Source organism: Sander lucioperca, chromosome 20 (genome assembly GCF_008315115.2).
Source record: "Sander lucioperca isolate FBNREF2018 chromosome 20, SLUC_FBN_1.2, whole genome shotgun sequence".
Lineage (NCBI taxonomy): Eukaryota > Metazoa > Chordata > Actinopteri > Perciformes > Percidae > Sander > Sander lucioperca.
In genome coordinates this window covers 5952053-5975892 of record NC_050192.1, presented here as the reverse complement: position 1 = coordinate 5975892, position 23840 = coordinate 5952053, and the positions used below count along the sequence as shown (strand labels likewise).

General features: G+C 40.9%; 1 protein-coding gene across 2 annotated transcripts in view; it reads left to right on the top strand.

Annotated features, from left to right (window-relative positions):
• The window catches only part of pawr (PRKC, apoptosis, WT1, regulator), a 68287-nt gene that overhangs the window by 34974 nt on the left and 9473 nt on the right, over positions 1–23840 (top strand). For both annotated transcript variants that reach the window (XM_035996319.1, XM_031313398.2), the window contains exons 3-5: positions 12195–12320; positions 19908–19942; positions 23527–23656. In XM_035996319.1, coding sequence (XP_035852212.1) covers positions 12195–12320; positions 19908–19942; positions 23527–23656 — 291 coding nt within the window. The remainder of the gene's footprint in view (positions 1–12194; positions 12321–19907; positions 19943–23526; positions 23657–23840) is intronic.

The window sequence follows — 23840 nt, the reverse complement described above, 5'->3', positions numbered from 1 at the left end:
GCTTTCTGATTTATCAACATTTCACAATAACACAAGTGTTAGCTACATGCTGTGTACAAAAGGCAGCTTTAGCTTAACTTACAGACTTATCACTTGTTAACTAACGTTATACAAGACATCTTGATGACAGCCATGCTCCACCCTTAACCTTTAGCCATCTTGCCATCAAGAGCCAGGCAGCCTTTTTGACTCAGTGAGTACATTATCATACTCTCTTACTTAGCCTACCACTCAGCTAAGTGAGAGTATTAGGGGCTGGTATGCAGGGTTCAACATTAACTTTTTGTTCACCAGCTAAATGGTTAGTGAATGTTAAAATTTTACTTTTTTTTTGGGCTGGTGAGTTAAGCAAATCTACCAGCCACTTACATATTTTACCAGTATTTGGCTAGTAGATGGTGCTAATTTTGAACCCTGCTCGTATGTTCATGTGTTGAAGGGGACTGCAAGGACGGTTGGTGTCCGTCCGATTGTGGTGGGCTGGTCTAGGTCTCAAACGTGCAGGGCTGATTTTTTTACCCCAGTCCAGCCCTGTGTGGTTGTATTCACTCTTACTGTACCATTATAGTGGCAAATTCCTCTAGTAATCCAAGGGAATGTCATATCCTGTGATTGATTTTCCTCCCACAATAAAAGGTCTATAAACAAATAACAGAGGGTACAATATAAATTATGAAGGATTCAGTTGTCGTAAAGTGGAAGGGAGTTGGTTTTCTGATGGTATCAGCTATAAGGAAATTGTAAATTCACAGACTATTTGTGTCAGTGTGTCTCTTTATGTCTACGAACAGCACCATATGCGTGCAGCATTCTTAAAGTTAAAATTATTACAGCTATGAAAATGTCCATTCCTTGACAACAAGGGAAAACTTTACTTTTTGTATTTAGTTTTTTTTTTAAAGAAGGAAACATGTCATGGAAAATACAAAAGACCTAACAAGACAAAGAATACAATTTATTTCCCATAACGCAGCCTAATCCCATTGCTAAATTTGATTTTTTAGAGACAGTCCTAGCCTAACGAGACGCATCGTCTAAAATAATTGAATTGTGACCAGCTCCGAAGCTGCAGGGCGTGCTGCTTGCCAGAGGTATTTGTTTTGTTTCTGCAAGACACTGTATCTTTAATTAGGCGGTGATTTAGGCTCAGAAATTCCTTTCCAAAAGGCCAGACCCTTTTAAAATGACAAAAAAGGAAACAATCTCAGGAGGAAATCTTTGCTTTGCAAGCCATTCTATACTAATGACTGGATCAAGGCTCTGAGCAAACTACAATACCAAAGCGCTCTGGCATCTTGAGAGGACCGCAGTGTTTTTGTGTGGTATTTGATTGAATGCTAAATTTGGCCTCTGTTTTGAAAGAGACAACATTCCCTTCTGGCTCAAGTATGTACCTCCTATAGGAATTACCGGCAAATTTGTTTTAAATTGGTGCCAGACGTTTCCTGTATCTAACATATGTTTTAATACCAAGCTTGGACATAACAATAACACAAACAAGCTTGGTAATTATCAGTTTAATGGACATAAGAACAAACAGAACAAAGTTACAGCCACTAATCCCTGGACCACCTGATTTTATTGTCCATTAAACTGCCTTATAAGTTCAGTTACCGAGGTTTATTCTGGTTTGAGCCTGTTTGGCAATGCCACCAAAAGTTGTAGAGGTGTGAGCTGTGAGAAGCTTGCAAAGGTGAAGGATTATAACAAGTGGGAGGGGACAATACTGTTATAATATAAAAGAGCAATGAAAAAATAAGATCACTTGAGATCATTTTGGCCCAAACTTATACTATGACATACCTGGACCTGCACATGCGTACTGACCATTCAGCCACTTGGATGTTTTCCAGGACAGGTTTGGATCTTTCTCCTGTGAGACTCCATGATGGCAGCACCGGTGTTTGCCAGGAGATGTGACACAACTGCAAACCTTTTATTGCCAGGTGTGTTGTTCAGGTGCTGGTTGGGAAACAGGATGGTTAAGCACTGCCATCAGGTGCCCTGGGGCTGCTACTGCTCTCCAGCTGCACACACACACACACACACACACACACTGAGGGCAAAGCCACTTCTTGTTCTCTCAACAGCTGTCTGCATAATCAGTCTCTCAGCAGGTACAGGCTGTCTCAGTTATGGTCTTTTGTGCTGTGCAGAAGAGTGTCTATTATTCCACACAGGCATGTTGTAGGCATCTTAGGGCTTATTTTTGGTAAAAAACTAAGAAAAATATACTCTCTACTTTGCTACACACCACTCAGGAGTTAGCTGCACTAGGCATTAGCTGCTTCTGGTGCATAATGCAATAATTTGGGTCATCAAAAGCACTGCATTCTTACAGCAGCTGCAGGAAATACTTATCATGATAGGACAAGGAGTATGAGGATATTTTTAGTTCAGTTTAGTGATAAAGGACATCATAACACACATAACTTCAAGTTCAACCTCAAGTACAACACAACATCCAGGACGTATTTTCATTGTGGTCCTTGATGTAAAGAAGGCAAAGATGCAAGGTGACTGAGTGGCATCATACTACTAACAGAACCAGAACCAAACAATTAATATCGATATAATCACCAAAGAAAACCTCAAACCCCTATATATGCATATCAGGAAGGAAATATACTGCCAGTTGTAATTCACTCTATTAAGAGTTAACAGGCTGGAATTGGTGTTACATTGTTCATTTTTGTTTTGGCTTATTTGTGAAGACGAGTCACTTGTTTATAGAGAAATCTATTTTATACAAACCTGTTTGTGTCAGAGACAGCGATAGAGCAAACCGGGGGACTTGCATGAAATGGCCCATGTTAAGCCATTCTTGATCAAAAATTATAATGTTTTGAACATTGGAGTATGCAGTGTAATTGCACAGTGCCATTATCGCTCCAGGTTTGTATCATAAGCTTTTGCCTTCTTGCCAGCTTTGAAATTTCTTAAAAATCCTGTCGAGCCCTGAACATGATTATGTATTGTATTGTATTGTACTGTAGTGAATAGGGTAGATGGGTGATTTTGCTTTTAAAAAAAGGTGACTTTCTACATTTTCGAGAATGTTGGGCAGTGTAATCATCGAGCTATTCGACAATGTGTGAAAGCCGTTTGCACTGTGGTTACCGCTTCCACTTTTGTAGCTTCCTGGATGCTTTCGACCTGGCTTCACTCCTGCCCAGCATGTCTGTGGCTCTTTTGATAGGTCTATGAAACCTGAATAGTCCCAGAGTTGTTGGAGCTCTGAATAAGCACGAGCCCTCGGCCAAGAAAACCCAGCGTCAGCAGCCAAAAATCACGATAGCCTAGGAGAAAGGCAGCGAGCACTGAATGGCACTCAGCTCTCGTTCTCATTAGATAAACCCAATCAACAGAGAGGCAGGACAGATTTCTGCTCCTCAAGTGTCAGAGCTCCACAATGGCCTGAGACATCTTTTCTCTTTGTGAGGGTGTCCATCGTGAGGAGGCTCTGCTTACACAATAGCTCTCCGTCTAAGTGCTGGGCTTGTTTCTCCTCTGCCAAATGGACGAGTTCAGTCCATGCCAAGTTGCAAGGTAGACCAGGGCCAACACACTCAAGAGGCTTTGTGGGTAAAATAGAAGAATGCTCTGGGACACCAGATGTTAAACAACCCATTCGGCATTGTGCCGTGGGCCAGGGTGAGGATCGGCTGTACACGTGACACGATAGCAGACATTCCAAGGAGCAAGATTGTGGAGAATTGGAGGCTGCAGAACCGACCACAGCTCCGGGTCAGGGGTCGCATTGTAGTCTGCTGAAAAAATTCCTGTGAGATCAGCATTTATTAACTCTGAGGTACACAATCTCCTTCCTATCCATCTCTGTTACAAGCAAAACATGCATACAGTCAGACGTACAAGTACACACACTCAAGTGAGTCCTCTGTGGATGCTCATACAGAATTTTAAGTGATGACTGAGGCTCACTGTTGTTAGCTTTGATTTGATTCTCCTGGTACCCAGACATTTTTAAGGAGCAACACAATTTAAATCGGTTTTACCAGTTATACCGGTCCTGTGTGCCTGTGTACTATGTGTTATTTTTCCTGCTGTAAGAAGACACTGAACACCTCAGTTAAAGTACATGATGTCCTGATTAAAAAATGTGTTCTTTGTTTGTTTAAGATTGGATAAACTTTTTGGATCCCACGCTGGGAAATCAAATAGTTTAATGTTCAAAATAAATAGATACATGCATGGATGTAAAAAAAAAAAAATACAAAAATAGTATTTTTTGGCATTTTATGGCTTTTATTATATGGCTTTTTTTAAGGTAAAACCCTAAATAGCCAGACTGTGGAGGAGCAAAATGAGAATAGAGGCTAAAGTGTGACACACGAAAGCACCAGGATGTTGGATGCTGTATCTGTGCATTTTTGCCTCCTGGCTTTTCATTGTCCTTTCTCTTCGTTGTATAATTTTTAGCTGCTTGCGTGTTTTTTCTAAATCCTACCTGCCTTTGGAGGATGGGATGTAAGATATGAAACAAGAGGATAAGTCAGTGGTTCACAGGTGCTGCTAGAAACATGTATGGTAAAAGTGTTGGAACACCACCGCTGTGCGGCAGTTTAATAGGACTGGGGATTTTATCTTTTGTGCCGCGCTGTGCAAAAAAAACATCAGGACAGGAAGGGAGAAGAAGTGCACATGCCAGCACCGGGGCGAAAACAAGATTAGGGGTTAGACAAAACACAGGACCACTTCCCCCCGCAGCCTCCGTACGGCACATAGCAGGGACCCCGTTATTACTGCGGGTTTGCAGGAACAGGATTCATTACCAGGACGCAGCACTCAGGAGAGGTTGCTGGGATAAACGCTCTAGCAGCAGTCACCACCAGCCTGCCCCCGCCATCTCTATCTGGCTTGAGTTACAGCCATCCTGGTCTGTGGTCGGGTCACACAGATGTTGAAACTATTTTACCTCTCTCTAGACAGCTTAAAGCTCTTGTCCTCACTGAGGGATGATGCAGTTATTACTCAATGTCAAGTATTACGAGGATGACTGTCAGTATGGGCATGTCAGGATGGCTGAACATTGTTAATATGTTACTCTGCAGGTAACAACCATATTCATCAAAATTCCAATTTAAATGCTGTATTCGCTAACCATCGTATTTATTTAAACCCCTTAAGCTATTGATTTCCTCCTAAACATATCCTCCATTTAGTATTGAGCTAGTAATATCCCTTTTTGCAAGTTTCTAAGAAATATGTTTTCTTTTTTGGTGACCCATTTGTGCTGGTCAGTGTGTGTACAGTCTTTTCTGCGGTCAAACACTATGGCTGACTTGCTAATGGGGCTGTAACTATAAGCTGCATCTCCATTCAGAAGCAAGTCGGCAGTGTTTATAGGGGCTCGAGCAAATACACAAAAAGATGAAGACCTCCAGCACAACAGGACAGGAGAGTTAAGCCTGTTCTCAATTTCCTGGGCTGACAATGTTTATACCTGGAGGAAACAGAATACAAAACACAGAAACAGGCATTCTTCTGGATTTGTGAACCAAAAGCAAATGTGTTTATGACTTACAGTACATGTAACACTCACACACTGGTAAAATGCTCTTGTTTAGATCTTAATTTTGTACGTTTTTGTCTCAGTTAGGTCCCATGGATGCATATTCATAACCTACATTTAGGTACATGTACCACTTTATAAAGTTTAAAACCCCTAATTCTGGCAGCAATGGAGGTGGTGGTTTTTATCTTGCGAAGCAGAAATGGCATCCTAAGTCATTTGAAAAGCAGATTTGGCATTTTCTCCACAGTTATGTAAAACCAATCTGTTTTGCATAAATTTAACCGCTAGCTAAATATTTATCAGGGTTCCAAGGCAAAACCATGTAATTACACAATTTTCCATGATCTTGAATACTTTCATGGTATTAATTTAGAATCAGTTAATGTCATCCATTAGCAATGTTTTGCAGTTTTACACTTCCCGTCATGTAACCCTTCATTTTACTGTTTGACTCTGTGTCGCTTACGTGCAACTTTTAACTTCACCTGCCTCTTGGTTTTAACGCCTTCAATAAGCACTTAAGAACCCATCCACAGCTGGTTGCTGGTTTGAATTGATAATGCTTGCTTTGCACCTGAGGTTGACAGGCAAAATACCACTGTTTTTTCAGATTGATATGGTGATTCATTGGATTAACATTCAGCTAGGTAGAGCTCATACAGCGCCAGTGGTGTTGATAAAAAAAGCTTGGTAAACTTACGTTACTCTTAAAGCCTGCCGGTTTGTGCATGCCGAGGGGTCACAGTCACAAGACTATTATGGTCTGCTTAGGGTCAGAGGCCCAGCGTGGGGCTGCAGTAAGCCTGTTTAAAGCAGGGAAGAGGGTTATTTAAGGTCTTCCACTGGCCTGTCATACACTTCACTGTGTTGTGATCCATGTTGAAGAGCTCTGGTAGCCATACAGCAAGCAGTTTGAAGGCATTGTGAGAATGACTGACAGTTACTGACACGGAAAATCTTGATATTTTGAAAAGAGAACAAGTCAAATATACATGCAAATGTTGCCAATAAAACTTGTATTACTTTACTGCCGTTTTCTGCCTTGCAACTTCTTTTTGCATATCTGCCAACATGCATGCGGACACCGATATCTCTGTGATAGCCTGCTACCAGCCTGCTGATGTATCGGTGGTCAGCTCTAGTTTCAGCTTTCTTGCCAAGCCTGACATCTCTGAGCAGGGGACTGAGTAGGGGACTGAGTAGGGGCCGTGTGGTTTTCTGTGGAGGTCTGCGGTGTTGGAGTGTAAAGTCCCATTTATACTGAGTGAACTCTTAACGAGCCCGGCCGAAAACCGCTGCTCTGTTCAAACCTACTCTGGAGGTTATAGACCAGAGAACAACTTTGGTAAACTTAAAGTGTGCAAAGGGCTGTTTCCCACTCATGTATTAAAGCTTTTTCAGACAGTCGAAGATCTCTGACCAGCCCTGCTGAGTCTGACCAGCCTGCCCTCAGGCCTCAGCTCCGTCTGACACATTCACAGGAATGCTGATGCTGCTATCTTTGGGTCAACAATCACTGCCGGACCCCTGTTGTTTGTTTGGCTCTTTTTTTTATTGCACCCCCCGTGTAAAGCAAACCCATTTTGAGATCTGTATTATAGTCTCACTTGGAGTGAAAATGAGGGTCAAGCAGACTTCAAGTTCAAAGCCAAAAATTGCAAGGCTTTTACTTGATAAACACATGATTTTGAAGAAAGCAACCCCGTGCTTTGTGGCTAGTACAAGCTCTGATTCTTGAGAATAGCTTGTATGCTGTTTGACTCGACTCTGTCCCCAAACAACCCTTCAACAAAGCAATCGGTTGTGTAATTTGTGGGACTTAAATCAAATGAAAAGGCATCAGATTTTGGAAAGAGTGAAGGAAACTAGACTAGGGCGGCAACTAACGATTATTTTAATAATCGATTTAATCTGTCGATTATTTTTTCGATTAATCGATGAATCGGATAAAAAAGCATTAATTTACATCAACTCAATACATACTTACATACATACTTGTTGTTTTAGTTAATAGTTGTGTAAAGGTAAGTAACCAAAGAGCAGATACAGACGACACACACAGACACACACACTTGAAGCTTATTCATTAAATTATTACCATCATTGTAGTTAGTGCAAGTTAAGTTCAGATATGCGTGTCGCGCGACACAACGAATCGATAATGAAATTCGTTGCCAACTTTTTTAATAATCGAATTTTATCGATTCGTTGTTGCAGCCCTAAACTAGACTGACTATGGTGATAAATCTCGAATGGAATGGTGGTTATTTCTTTTAATTACTCTTACCTCCCTGTAACATAAGTATGCTGCCATTTTGGCCTCAACTCGATATTTTGATCTCATGAGAGCCTACTAGTTAAATAAAAGTTGAGCAAAGTTTGTTTGAGAAAAGCAGAGCACACTCTCCCTTTTAGCATGCTAAAACAAAATGGGGGACCTTCCACTTCTACCTTTCGCTCAGACATACCAGTACCATCTTGATGATATTTTGATTAAAGAATACTTTTTATAAAGGTCACAGCAGTGACAGAACATATTAGTTTTCCGTACAGGATTAAATGTAATATTTTTTTGCCACAGATCAGTGGAGCTCCAGTCACACCTTTTTGAGACTGTCAAATGATCTCTCACTCCTGCTCAGAAATGCCGCAGCCCCCCTGGACCTAACACTGACCCTGGCAGTCTGTAGTGTCCCATTAATAAGCCAGCAGCTCCGGGGTGGATGTCCTCTCTTTGATCTCTGCCATACCTGAACGCAGCGATGTGCCTGTGACTGGCAGTCCTGGTTAAATGACAGTGGGCATCAGTGTGCAAGCGTCTCTCTTCTCTAATTGATCATCTTAATGAAGTCACTGTGCTGCGGCAGGTGATTAATACACACAAGTCATTAAGCCTGCTGTATGAGAGTGTGCCTGCGGCCAAAGTGCCCTTTTCTTGTTTACAGATGAATCTGAAGACTAAGTGGACAGGGCACTGGCAGGGTGACAAGGCAGCATGGATGTTCATATTGGATCTCAAATAGGTTCTCTGACAAGAACATTTTTGTTGGGCTGGACAATAATTCTGGACTAAATTCCCCCAAATTACCGGCCGTGTGAATCCCTTACCGGCCTTAAATGTACTCTTATTAAAGTTTTCAGTAAATAAATAAACTGAATTCCATATAATAAATACCTACAACCAGTGATGTTTAAACAAACATTTAACTAACCAGTCCATTCCAGAAGTCTACTATCTTGAACTGGTCAGACCATAATGAATCCAGACCAGATCCAAGTAAGCTAGCACAAAGTAGGATATACTTAGTGCGTTTACATGAAGTCTAAAAAGACTAATATTTATGGGTTAAGGCACTTGTTATTGGCACTGAAATCACAGCTGACAATAACATAGAGGAGAACAGATTTAAATGCGTAACAGCAGTGAACATACCACTGGCATAACCGCAGCATGAATGTACTAAAGGCAGAGAGAGAATCATATTTAAACAGAGGCAGCAACAAGGATTAATGTAGCTGTGTCACTGAGCTATTTGGATAGATGAGGTCAGCTGATGTGACCAGCTGATAAGATCATTGACCGGAGGAATAATAAGTGAGCATGAGTGTGGGGATTGAATGCAGATGTGCGAGGAATAAAGGAGACCTAAGCATGCAAAAGTATAATCTTCCTGGCTGAACTTCTTCTATAGCTTCATATGCCCATGTCAAATGTTCCCGTTTACATAAAATGCTAAATTCTTCAGTACCCTCCAAACCTGTCTGAGTGTACATTTGGGTGACATCAGCCTTTGGCAACGCATCATTTCTTACCTGTTGTATACATATACTCTGTCTAATGCTGTAGGTCTATGGTGCTGCCACCCAATGTGCTCAGCTCACTCAAGTGAACCAAGCGACAGCATCACTCTGACAGTCACTTAAAAAGGCAAATGCCAGACTAGGGGAACTAAAGCCCGCTGCCTGCTGTTGTGCAGACAAAGAATCAGATGCATGCAGATATTTGCTGCCAGGAGCTTCAGAATAGATTATTTATCCTTCTCCTCCCCAAAAAGATAGTTTCCAACCACAACAGACATTCCAATAGACCGTGAAGCTCTGCTCCAGATGTAGCTTCTTTAATTCTTCATGTGCAAAGTGACTGACATTGGTCTCGAGGCTGGAGCAGACCAGGATACGTGTTTTACTTGTTTTACTAAAGTAAACACTCTTGTCACCCTGAGACCCAACCCCCCACCCCCCGACTCTTGGTCGTGCTGTAATCAGGAAGTAAGACATGATTCTGGAAATCTGGCTGCATCTTTTTTAATCTCTTCAATGTGATGTGCAAGTATTCAAAATATTCTTATACAATGTATTCATTTGGAATATGTAAATAATCTGTTAGTTATGTGTTTTCAGTACACATACTTTCATTGACTTCATTTACAAACTTTAGCAGAATAATCTGTTAAAAGTTCCAAATCGTGACATTAAAGAACAGTACTTTGTATCTTTGACACTATTTGTGCTTAGAAAATTATTACATTTTTAGTAAGTCTTAGTTTTTGACCCTTTGTAATAATTAAATGTTAACACATTCCTCAAAACATCAGCAAAACATAATTTGTTCATCCCTCCACACCTTCCCTGATTCTTTCCATGATCCAAGGTAAGAAATTGGCCAGAAAAATATACAGTCTCATTTTTATACATTAAGGGGCAAAAACATCCCTTATATGGTTGCACACACAGATCCCACTTTCCCTTTATTTGGAATATAGAAAAGCACAGCAATTTGGAATATTACAGGGTAAAACGGGCTGCATCTCTATCCAAAATAAACTTTGGAAACTCAATTCCACATTTCAGGCAAGTTTGTGCATAGCAGAGTGGTGAGTCACTGCACAATTCACTTTGTGTTGACACAGACAAACTTCTGTTTAATTTCAGGTTTTTAATCTCCAAAACCACTACCCTTTATTTCGCACATATTGTAAGGTCTTAATCTCGAAATGTCAAGTCTGCAACTATACATTGTCGCAAATGTTTCACGTGTAAGTACAAAATTGTGCAATCCAATGCAAGAGCAGCACAGATTATATGGAAATAAAAGTCTCTCTGACATAAATAAGGTAGTATTTAATGCAGGGCTTGTTCCTGTTATTGTGTCCACCCCTGTGTGCATGCACGTTAGAGATGGAGAGGACTGGTGAGCACCAAGAGAAGGAAAGTGCTCGCATTAGAAAGAAAAGAGGTTGGCGTTTTCCCAAAGGACAACTGATAAACCGTTTGGCAGGAAAGGCCTTGCAAATGACTGCATTCCTTGTTACCCTTCTAAGGCTATTTTTACCGTTCAAGGGCCTTTTTAGCGGGCACCTTTTGTTCGCCCTGCAGCATGAAACAGGAAAGACTGGTTTGCATTGTGACCCTCTGGGAGTTTGGCCGCAATCTCTGTCTCTCGTCACCATCCAACCATCCATCCTAAGGTTGAGCTCTGTTTACGCAATGAATCTTCACCGCTCCCGACAGATGAACCCAGTAACTCCGCAACACAGTTCACTGTAAAGTAATGCAAATAGCTGAGGCCGTGCACATAATTGAGCTAAGATTACGAGGAGTAAAGTTGGAGGTTTTCCCAGGCAATGTGCAAAATCTCTTTCTAAAGAATGAAAGTTCACTCCCCACTCTTCTGTCAGAGGGATGTTTGCTCTCTGTATGTTTGTACATGTCTTTTATTGTGTTTTCTAGGGACATTCCACTGGTCAAAAATCCCCTCTGACTGTCCCTCAGGAGGTGAAAGGCCCTCAAACAGGCCGTCTTCCTGTTGCCTGACTAGAGAGTCCAGAATCTAGTGTTTGGTAGTGTTTAAGCTGCAGCTCCTCAGGGATTGCTGGAAGTGAATGTGATCATGTCTTAAGAGGATTAAGAGGAGACCCTGGCCGTGTTGAGCCAGAGGTCAGCATCGCTGTTATTGTGGGAATGACCTCGCCTGTCACCACACATCTGTCAGTGTGTCAATATGCACTGAAGTGACCGAGTTATTGTCGACTTTCTGCAGGGACCTGATTTCTTCACTTTATGTAAACAAGAAACTGGATTTCTTCAAACCAGAGCAAGAGATTAGAGAAAGCTGATTAGCACGATTTCTTTCTGAGAAAGCTGATTTCTTGGCCATGTTCACTAGCAAGTTTCTAACAGGATTTTTTTTTTTGCAAGAGCCCATCTGCACGACAAAACTTCAAACTTGGAAAGTATAGCTGAGGCATAATTTATCATGAGACTTCTCCAAACAAAAATAACAATAAGTATCTTTGAAATGCACTTAAAATTAACCAGCCGTGGTTAAAAAATATGGCCTGGTTAGTGAAGTAAGCTGCATGTAAACGCAGGTTTTAGAGTAAGTTTCACAAAAGCGATTTTCTAGCACAGCAAATTGTGGCTGCATCCCATTCACGAATGTTTGCTGACAAATTTGCATGTCCCACAGACAGACAGATGCTTGCATGCTTTTGCATGGGTAGCAAGTACGGCATTAGTAAATACTTCTTCTTGCCTTAATCTGGTTTCCCCATAACCTGATTTATTGTGTGCATGTAAACATAGTCTCTGTGACTGTAATCGTTCAACCCAAGGCTGATTAATAATCTCGTCTATCATTCTCTTCCTCTTCTCTCAGAGCCTGGATGAGCTGGACGATGACGACACAGGCGAGAAGAACAGAAGGGAGGAGGAGGAGCTGGTTCAGGCCAACACTTTCCAGAACGAGTCCATGATAGCTGAACCTGCCACCGGCCACTTAATGGTAAGAATTGCCATGACAGGAGGAAGGAGGACAGAGCTGCACATTCATTCATATTTTATTAATAACCTCTGGTGGTATCTAACCATGCAGATAGATTTGGTTGTGTGAGATTTCAATGAAGGTTCAGTATGAACATAGAGTTGATCGAGAAGTCATTCATTGCCAAAAAAAAATACTTCCAGAATCAAAGAAGAGACATGATGTCTCTGCAGTATTGCCTGTGTATTCATAGTCATAGTAGTCATAGACTCATATGATGTTCTACTTTTCCACCACACATTACTCAAGCAGAATATTTTACAGATTGATACATCAGTGCTGCCAAACAGAGGCACTGTTGCTCAGGGAGACACCCAGAGGGCTCAGGAGCTGAGTTTGTGTGAAAAGCGTCCGTGATGCAAAACCCAAAGGTGTCTCGGCATTTCATCATCACTGTGGAATCAGTTAAAAAATGCTTTTAAAGCTACTAGGAGAGATGGTTATTCACAGGTCTAGGGTGGTTTAAAGGTCCCATGGCATGAAAATTTCACTTTGAGTTTTTTTAACATTAATATGCGTTCCCCCAGCCTGCCTATGGTCCCCCAGTGGCTAGAAATGGCGATAGATGTAAACCGTACCCTGGGTATCCTGCTCTACCTTTGAGAAAATGAAAGCTCAGATGGGCCGATCTGGAATCTTGCTCCTTATGAGCTCATAAGGAGGAAGGTTACCTCCCCTTTCTCTGCTTTGCCCGCCCAGAGAATTTGGCCCACCCATGAGAGAGAGAGACATCATGGCTTTCAAACACCCCTCTCTCCTCCTCAATAGCTACAGACACAGAAATGGCACATACTAAGGAAAGCTCATTGTGGGACTGGCTCTAGTGGCTGTAATTCTGTACCAAGGTTGAATTTCGGGAAAGAGACTTCAGATACAGTATTAGGGGACCACTAAGGTCTATATAAAAGAGACTTCAGATACAGTATTAGGGGACCACTAAGGCCTATATAAAAGAGACTTCAGATACAGTATCAGGGGACCACTAAGGTCTATATAAAAGAGACTTCAGATACAGTATTAGGGGACCACTAAGGTCTATATAAAAGAGACTTCAGATACAGTATTAGGGGACCACTAAGGCCTATATAAAAGAGACTTCAGATACAGTATTAGGGGACCACTAAGGCCTGTATAAAAGCATCCAAAGAGCAGCATGTCATAGGACCTTTAAGTTTCTTATTCCTTAGGCTGGTTGATAATACAAGTATTGTTCATGTGGCTTTATAGAGAGATGGATATTGCTTGTTACAATATAAGTGTTGGGATGAATTGTCCATTAATTGATGATTGCTGATTGACTGAAAAGAAATTTTGATCAGCAGTTAATTATTCGTCTTATCGAGCCAAAATACCATCATCATTGTAAATTTTGGACTGTTAGATCGACAATAGAAGCAATTTGAAGATGTCAGCTTGGACTTTTTTCATTGTCTACAAAGTGAATGAGTAATCGAAGCAAAAATATCAATAGAATTATAGATTATGTAACTAAGCAGTATCATTTACATCATACACTGCCCAGTGGTTCTCTGTGCAGCTTAAAAGCCACATTCATCAAACTATATTTGAAAGCGAGTGTTAGGTTCTGCTTTGTGTTTTCTGGTTCTTAACAGTGGGAATCAGGGACTGTTGACGTTTACAAAATGAGTATTTTAATCTTGAGAAGCAATATTGTGTTCATTTGATAAAAGTGAACCCATGCAGACACAGTCTGCTCTTCCTCCAAATAAGTCTAGGAGGTGTCCGTAGAGTGAGGACATAATCTAGTTAGAAAAAAGGAAACCAAATCAGAACTGACACGCTCCTAATTTGAGTCTTTATTTCCTCAAGAATAGTATAGTTCGTATTCACTAGTGCGGTATTTGCAATTTCAGACTCACTTCAAATACACAGAGTGATTTTCCATTAGAAATTGAGCACATGTAAAATATGAGAAGCATTCAGCTGGGTAAAGACTGAAAGAACTCCAGTCCGTTTGTTTATCTGTAAAACGCCATCTGATTTACATGTTGTTTGAAAGAAATGAAAAAAAAAATACAAATAAAATGGCTCTGCCACTGAGTGACAACTCTTGTGGATGTAGCTGAGAGTTCCAGATGGATCAGCTGTTATGCATCAGCAGGCTTTTTTTGTTTTGGGCTGGAACCTTCTGAGGCTGTATACAGTACGCAAATCGAGGGCTTGTGTATGAAATATGTGCACTACACAAACAGCACACTAACAGGAAGATTGTGACAGCACCTGCTGAGATGGGGCCCGGATAGAAAATAAAAAGCAAAGCATTTGACTATTATGTTAAGGTAGTCTGCAGTATGCATAAACAAACAACAAGCAATTCAGTCAAACAAGTTTTCTGCAGCTTCCCCACTATGCGTTCATTTGTGGTGAGAGAGAGTCATCATTTGAAACAGAATATGTCCATCCATGCCTGCTGAATCTATTCTTACCATCACAACATGATGCCTAATGCAGACCAGATGTGGTTATGCAGAAACTAACCATTAGATGTCTCACTGTCACTCATAAAACTGACATTCGTATTCTGCTAGGGGGTCCTGTGCCAGCTTGCTCATAAAGAGGCGATTGGGAGAAATAAAGAGCCGAAAAGGTCCAGTATGGTCAGCGGATTTACTACAGAGCTGTCAGTTAGATATCTGTAAAGATGGAGCATCCCAAAAATGTGCCGCTCCTCTCGGGCCCCATTTATCAACGGGAGACAAGCAATTGCCATGTCAGGCCTGTTATGATATACAGCGTCCAGTCAAGCCTCTAAGCTGGTATCAAGATATCTGGACAAAAAGTTAAAAAAAACAAAAAAAAAACCCAGGCCTCTAAACAGTCTCCCCAGGTCTCAGAGCGTTTCCCAACCAAAACAAGCTGTAACTTTTCTGTGTTCGCTGCTGAAGACATAATGGAAACTCCACAAAGGATCTTGGATATCAAATATTTTATCAGATGTTTTAAATTTCTCTTTCTGGGGACCTGTGTTTCATTTAGATGTGCTTATTGAGGTGATGTGTGCTCTCCGTGTGTGTGCTGTATTTGTGCGTAGACACACATCTCTTCTCCGTGTGACAGGACACATGTATCCGATATGTGATGGCTGGGGAGAGAGGCCCTCTGCAGGCATGTGGTCCTGGTTATCAGGCCTTTCCTCTCTCTGGTATGCAAGTCCTACAAGAAAACCTGTTTCAGTGATCCAGCAGTCAGAACCATATGGAACATTCCTCGGGATCATCTGCATTTAATGTGGCGCCAGGTCCACAACAAAGCAGTTCAGGTCTTTTTTCTGCCTGTCTCTCACACGGAAAACACATTCTGCTAACAATCTCCATCCAGCACTTTTTAACAAGCCTAATTTGCATTTTTAATTAGCACCTTTCAGTCCAAAAAATGGTGCTGATGCAGAGCATCTTGTCCGAACAGCAGGGAAATGTTCCCCGCCCATCACATGGCATTTCTATCCAGGAGCAGCAGCCCCTGTGCTTGCAGCAAACTGAATTTCATCTTGTTGCCTCAAACAATATTCGATCGCACTCACACCTCTGTTGATTCAAGATTTTTAGGATTGCTGTTATATAAGCCAACTGAAGCACACCAATATTTATCTTTGCTACCTGCAAAAATACTTCTACTTACTAGGTAGTTGGTGAGAAACTAAAACTTTACAGCAAACCAGGAACACTACACTGCACTTTATACAAATTATCATTTAAAACATGAAAAAGAAGGTGCTAATTAAAGCTTTAGTGCGTAACTTTTTTACACTAATTAACGTCTGTTACATTAAAGCCATTGCCAAATGAGTTGCTACAAAGCTAATTAAGACTATCAGCTCCACACAGCTCTCTCTGTATTTCTCAGTATGACTATGTTCAGAAGATTGTGGCGTCCGGTGACTTTCCCACACAGAAACTCGAGTGAAGATAATGACCTCTTCTGAAGAGTCCATCATGTTTTTTTAATCCTCTGTGTCCTCCTTGGCTACTAGCAACTGCGTGGAGGAGGGGTGGTGGTGGTGTGCGATCACGTAAGGCTTGTATCATGTGGACGCGTCGACAGCTTTGTTGTCATTTCTTAGAATTCCTCATGGGGGCGACAGAAACAAATCACTATAGCTTTAAACACCCTAGATTTTTTTTCTTCTTCTAGTAAAGATAGTTGCAAGAAAACCTCTTTTAAGAACCTTAGGGAAACACAGGGAAAATTGACTAATACACATGCAGTAACTGTACCGGTCACTAACAGGGAAAGAGGTTAACATGACTTTGTGCAGCTGTTTGGTGTGTAGTTTGCAGGTTAGCCATGTTTTCATCTTCAGCCTTTGATTTATGTTCCAGGTTGGCATTTAGACATCTATTTCTTCATCATCAAAGACAGCTAGGTGAGGTTAGCATTTAAATTAAAACCGTGTGTGAGAAAACTGTAAAGCATATCTACTAAAACAATAGAGTAGTATACCACAGTAGGTCAAATGTTAGCCCATAATTATAATTATTATTGAAAATAAATTGCAGCAATAAGCGAGGGAAAATGGTTCAAAATGATTTTCACACAAACATTTACAGCACTCGTCATGATTGTTCCCAGTATAGGGAATTTCCAGTAGCCTAGTTTTGCTGGTTCATGTATTTGGCCTGCCTGCTCCTTCTAAATGCCAATCATGCTTATTTGAAGAAGCATCTCTCTCTCTCTTGAATTCATTGAATGCCTCCAGAAAAAAATGTGATCTTTATCAGCTCTGTACAGAGAAATGCTCTTGAGTGCTGCACTGTCAGGCAGCTGGATGGAAAGCCAAAGATCACCTTTTCATGGAATAAGATGGCATTCCTTCAGGGATTTATGAATTTAATGAGCTGTCAAGACATGAATCATAGATCACATCAAGCCATTAATGTCCAAGCAAGACATTCAAAGCGGCAAGGAATGTTCCTTACACTTACACATACACATAGCCCTGCACATCATGTGGCTATCTGCTCGAGTTCGGAGATGAAGTACTTGTTTCATTGTTGATATTTGTCTCTCTTGTATTTCAATCCAGTTCAAGTATTCTTAGTAGCTCTGCAGCCGGGCTTCTGGGAGCTGTCAGCGCAGCTCAAGCATGATAAATAAAGTTGCGCAGGCTTGCATTGTGTGCATTGAAGAAGTCGTACATGAATTACGCTGACCTTTTCTCGCAGATTCATGTCCCAGACAGGAGGTCCTCACTGTGAAACATTGCCATAAGCTGCACTAGTGATGTGGCAAATGAAGTCTGGGATGTTTTCTATAAACATAATATGATTTCATTCTCAGGTTGTTGGCTGCATATCAGCCACAGATGGATGTGGGTGATCAGTTTATCCCTTAGTTATAGAAGGAATGTTGGCCTGCAAGCTAATGTATATGATTAAATCTTGTTTAATGCTGCACAGTTTAGCCCTGATATTAGTTTGTCTCTTTCGCAAGATAAAGATCTGACCTTTTTTTAACCGGGATTTCATTTATATCAGTCCAAAAAAGTTCATACATTTTCGTGCTAGCCGGAAGATGCAAGAGATGAAACCCCTCTTTAGCTCTACAGTCTATACTCCGTATCATATAAGAATCATTCTTTGTCTTTTGTTTTGACTGTGTGCAAATAAGGATTGGCAAAGCCTCACGTCTGCTGACCGCTGTGACCTTCCCTCATATTGTTGTTTTGACTCATATTTCAACCCTTTTTCACCTCAGAAAATAGAAATCCAGTCCGCTGACCCTTGTCAGTATGCCAGCAGACTTTGAATATGAAACTAGCTCATGCTAGATCTTGCAAAACAGATGTATTAACTTGGGAAATGTAAAACCAAACAATTGTTTCCTACATAGTCAGGTTCCTGTTGGAAACCAGCAGACTGGGTTTCCAGGGCAATTGTATATTCAAAGAATTCTCTTGGTTTATTCAAGTTACACAAGACTGTGGAGGCAATAGACGAGATCAAACACACATTTACATATAGACAGCATTTTTTTTATTTCTACCCTGTGATCTGTATTGATTGGCTCTGTTAGAGCTATAGTGCAGTTCAACTGCTGTGAAATCTATATGCATCACAACTCAACTAAAAATGTTTTACATGAGGCCTGACTCTTTCTTCCTCTTTTTCTGTCTTGTCTTTACATGACTGATTTGGTACCCCCTTATCTAATTATGTACTCTGGGACAGGGATGTAGTAGTACTGAAAGGCAGAGTCGATGAAAAGGAATCTTTTCATAAATGTGTAATCATGATTGCAACTACTCAAATCAGACAAAACAAGCGATTTGAAGAATGCTGGGAAATAGTGATGGACATTTTTTAAACTATTCTCTGCCTTTTTATAAACTAAACTACTTTCGAAATCCTTCATTTATTCCTTAATTATACTGTCTATATCCCCAGTACGCACAGTCTGCTACGTTTCTAAAAGTGTCTGACAAACCAACTCCATGGTTAAAGTCCTACTACTCTGTATTCAACTTAATGGGTTCAGGCCAAGTCTGACATTAGAGTGCATTACACTTAAGAATAGAGTAGCACCAATTGTCTGCCTTTGACAAAATTCCTGATAAGACGGTTTGTTGAAAAGATTATACAACTATAGTACTGGCTTTTCAAGTCCAGCTATCGCAGCTGTGGGATTATACCAAATCCTAGAAAATGTCAGTTTCAAAAACAAATTTCATCAAAGAGCTCTTAAATCCAGGTGTTGCTTGAACCAGGTCTTATGCACAGATGATGTATTATTTAGTGTATGACCTGCTGCTGCCAAAGACTGCCCTCTCACCATCCTCCATCTTAGTAAATCTATCCAGGCTTGAGCCAGGGAAGAGATGAGGGTCGGGATTTCATCCACGGGTAATGGATGATATGTCACCGAGACAGAGGCTGGTGCATGCTAAGAGTTGGGCATGTTTCCCCCTCACCCGCTAAAGCCATCTTCTGACTGATAGATTGTATCATAGCCAAGGCTCCTCAATCAAACCTGGGACCCTTCACTGCACAACACCTTAGGAAAGAGAAAATGCGTATTTATCTCACACACCTAATTTATTCCGAGGGAAACACTATTTTACCGAAGGCAATTCTATTGGAGCATCACTGCTGTATAGATCTAAACAACCTTTAGATCATACAATAATGGGAGAAGAATATAAACATGCACCCCCATGTTGCAAAAGCAGATTGCCTTTCACAACTTGGGGCTATAGGGACCCTGTTGAACTATTAAATGGAACAAAGCTCATCCATATATCAGCTCAGCAGCTGCAACAACAGAAACGTTCATACACAACCTAAAGGCTTTTTATAAATGCTTGCTCCTGATGAATTTCTCTTATCCTGTAGATGGAGTTTTGTGTTTTTTTCACACCCAAGGCAAATGACACAAAAAAAACACAACAAATGATACCTAAAAAGTCATTCTGATATCTAATGCTTTTCTGAAATTAGAGCCCTAATAGCACTACTATACTTTTTTTTTTAATCTGTAGCCTCTTGAGTTATTGTTTGTGGACTAAAGGTAATCGTCTCCTTTTTGTTTCAGGAAACCCCCAGATCTGGGAGCGGGCGCCACAAGAGGTGAGACTCATTTTATTATCCTGACACTGAGAGTGGAGTTTATCTGCTTCAGCATCACTTGAAATGTGTCAAGAGAAGGAACAGAGGTCGGGATGAAAAACAGCAGTTTGAGTCATTAATTACGAGAGCAGATTTGCAGATAGACTGGCACTTCCTTCTGGGCAAATGTTTCTTCTTTTTATTTCATTCAGTTTACTGTTGTTTGGCAGAGAGCACAAAGTTGTGATCAAAATAAATGTTCTTTCATCTGCTTTCATTATACTACAATACAAATTAAAAAGGAGGGAACAAACTCTTGGAGAAAATTGATTTAGATTCTTACAATGCAGCCTGTAACAGACAATCAACAGTGTGTATTAATTGTTGCGTTTATTTGCAACCAAATTGTGGCCAACGGTTGGCCACAATTTGGTTGGCCGCCAACCCCAACAGCCAAGTTCACCAGCTGACATTCAATCTGGCTATGTAATTATGGCTGCTGCTTTCATCAGCTGGCCTGGCTATACTTGGACGCTCCGCAGTTCTGCAACGGACAACCCACCAGGTGGGCCGGGCAGCACTAGATGCCTGATAGAGCAACTATATAGATACGTGTCTCCCTCTAATTTACTCTCTTTCTGTAAACCTTCTCCTGTCTCAGTCGCTTTACCTTTTTTTTCTCTCTAGATTCAAGCCATTCACCTGTACATTTTGACCCTGCTCTTCTCAAAAACTCCTTTTGCAGTGTTAAAAAACTGTTATAATGCAGCCCCTATCAAATCCCATTCAGATATCTAGCATTTATTATTGTCTGCCTTTTGGGCAGATGGATCCGTCTGATAAAAGTCATAAGCTCATGTAGCTTATTAGCTTTTCAACACAAATGTTTCAGTTCAAGTTCCATCTACCTTTCAAATGAAGAAACAAAACCCAGGCCAGCCCTGCCTATTTAGAAAGCTTGAAATCTCAGCTGCCATTGAGATAGAAGAGGAGTGACTTTTATTGATCAACTACAATTGCAATCCCGCACCCAGAAATTGTGGTCATTTTGTGCAAAGTGGACAGGGAGATATTACTGATTACGTCTTTAAACTACCAGCTCAAAACATCTCTGAATGGACCTTGCCTAGATGTTTTCTTGCTATTTAGGGGAATGGCATGTATCGGGGCGCAGCGGGGTGTTAATCAGATGGTTTAGTATTGTGTGTTGTGGTTTCTAGTGTAGTTTTGTCAGTGGCCACTTAAGTTTGTGAGAGATGTTGTTATATCTGTGGCTGCTGCTGTTAAAGGCTTTCCTGTCTGTGCTTTCTCCTTCCCCACCTGCTGAGGCTCCCGAGAGTGTGTGATTGGCTCAGCCTCTCTCTCCCCCAGACCTCACGCTGCAGGGTGCTAATGGGCCACGGTGTGATATTTAGTATTGAGGCCATGGATGTTTATGCTTAGCTTCAACACCTGCTGAGCACCCTAGAGTACCTGTGTGTGTGTGTGTGTGTGTGTGTGTGTGTGTTGTTGTTGTTTGTGTGTGTGACCAGGGAGATATCTCTTTAAACAAGATGACATGCATGGACGTAGACACACAGGTCATGTCATTGCTTTGTGTTTTTTTGGCCTAATGGTAAGGGGACATACAGTATTCGTTATCACACGTTGTAATGTATACGTGACTGTACATGCACAAGCGTTTTGCATGTGTGCTTATGCCAACAAATGATGAGTAGCCTTGAAGAGCCTACAATGAAAGAGACAAATGAAACACACTTCATCTTGGCGCAGGCAAGCCCCAAGGAGAGCGTTTCAAGGACTCCCTCTTGATCAAAAGCAATGACCGCTGCAGTGTTTGGCTCTCTGTAAGAATGAGCAAAAATAAGCTGTTGGTTCTGTAAAAGTCGAGGTATAAGATAGTCAAGTATTGTTGTGGGCGGGACATTAAGTCAGACTCAGTGGTGAGTGAAACCGAAGCAGAGGGACAGACACAGAGCTGTAGCGGAGCCAAAGTAGCGCACTTTTGAATTAATTAACTTTATCGGTTATCAGGCGAATAAAAACGCCGATACAGATCATCTGCAAACTGCCAAAAAACGGCCCGATGATAGGCCACGGCTGATAATCGGTCTGTCCCTACCCTTAACAACCCATTGTTCAACAAAATCTTCACAGGACATAAATTGTTTTGTTGTTTTTTCTTTAAAGCCCCTGGAAACTTGGCTTTAACTCTCTAAAGTATTTCTCTATACCATTAAATATCATGACAATAAGCAAGAGTAAGAGTTTAACAGTTAAATACTTGGCTAATCTGCTTCATCAGAACTATGTGGGTGTGGTTTAATCAGATTTGGTTCATAAACCACAGACATCTCACAATCTAAATGACCAAAACTGTTCTAGTTTTGGCAAAAAAATAGCTATCTAATCTATTATTACTTTTAGGGCCTTTTAGAAAATGACAAATGAGACATAAGTAAGTAAGTCCAGATGTAGTCAGAAAAGGTGGAATTTACAGGTTGTTTCTATCAATGTGATAAAGTACCTTCACTTCCCAAAAAAATATATCCTGTGTGGTTATTTAACCAATAATGGTTTAACAGTTGAATAGCCAGTAAAAGCTAAGGATGCCAATAAAAAGAAAGAAAAATCTATATTGTGACAGTTTTACCCATATTGCCCACTACTGCCTCTCCCATCTCAGAGTTAAAAGTACTTTGTAAAGTAGTCTAATAATGGGACCATCATATTTGGCAGATTCTGAAAGGAGTGCAGATGGTACAAAGGAGTTATATTTGTCCTTTGTCTTGCCAGCAGCTTTCCTGTCTGTTTCAACTGTAGAAATATGCAGACAGCCCTCTTTAGACAATTCAGTGAAGCTTAGACAAACACAGAATAATTTGATTCCCCGGGAGATTTTATAGACCTGGCACAATCTGTTCCTACCGGGGAGAGTTGTAGTGGGGTGGGGGGTGCAGAGCAGCAACTGATACCAAGTTTCCACGTCAGCATTATTATTGAAATAAGGTCAGTAAGAAAATAAACTGCACATAAATATTCTCTCCCAGCTGCCCCAGAATCCGTCTCTAAGTAGCGAAAAGTGGAAGAGGAGATAAGGTTAATGTTCTGCTCAAGCTGCATACAAAAACTTTTTTTCTCACCAGCTTAAGAACAGTGACGCACAAGCTGCCACTGCCATTCTTGAGCCTATTTGAAGTTGTAATATGTAAATGGTTTCATAATCAGAATTCTTTTTGCACCAGAGTTGCAAACCATTGACGGCCTTTTCTCCATTAATGGAATAAAAGGCAGAGGGCTGTTAATAATGCATGCCTAATTGAAAGGGCAAACACGCAGAAGATATTCCCACCTGTTCTTTTGATGATGCATGTGTCACCCCATTGAAGTTTAATAATGTGGGTATGATTCATACCTTCAAACGGCCTCAGTGTGAATACAGTATTGGACACTTTGAATAGTGGTAATTGCCACAAAATTCACTCTTCTTTAATTTTCTTCTTCATGTGAAGAAAAAGAACTTAAGTATTTGAGTTGTATTCTGTATTGTAGTTATGATAAATACAGTACATTTACATTTATGTTTTTGTGCATGTTTGTAACAGCTTTGCAGGGCCGGGATCTGAGGAAGAGCTGGGTGGTAACAGCAGACAACGACACAACCGTCACGGCAGAGATGGAGGAGCTGCAGCACCACCAGGGAGCTTGGAGAAAAGAATGGAGGAGCTGGAGAAGGTAAGTCTTCTGACCCGGTCGTTCATATCACTACTATTACTAATGAATACTCCAACCGATAGAAATACAAGCCAGTTAAATTGTGTTTTTTAAGGAATAGTGTGACATGTTGGGAAATATACTTAGAGTATTTACTTTCTTGCCAAGAGTTGGATGAGAAGATCAATACTCGTTCTCACGTCTG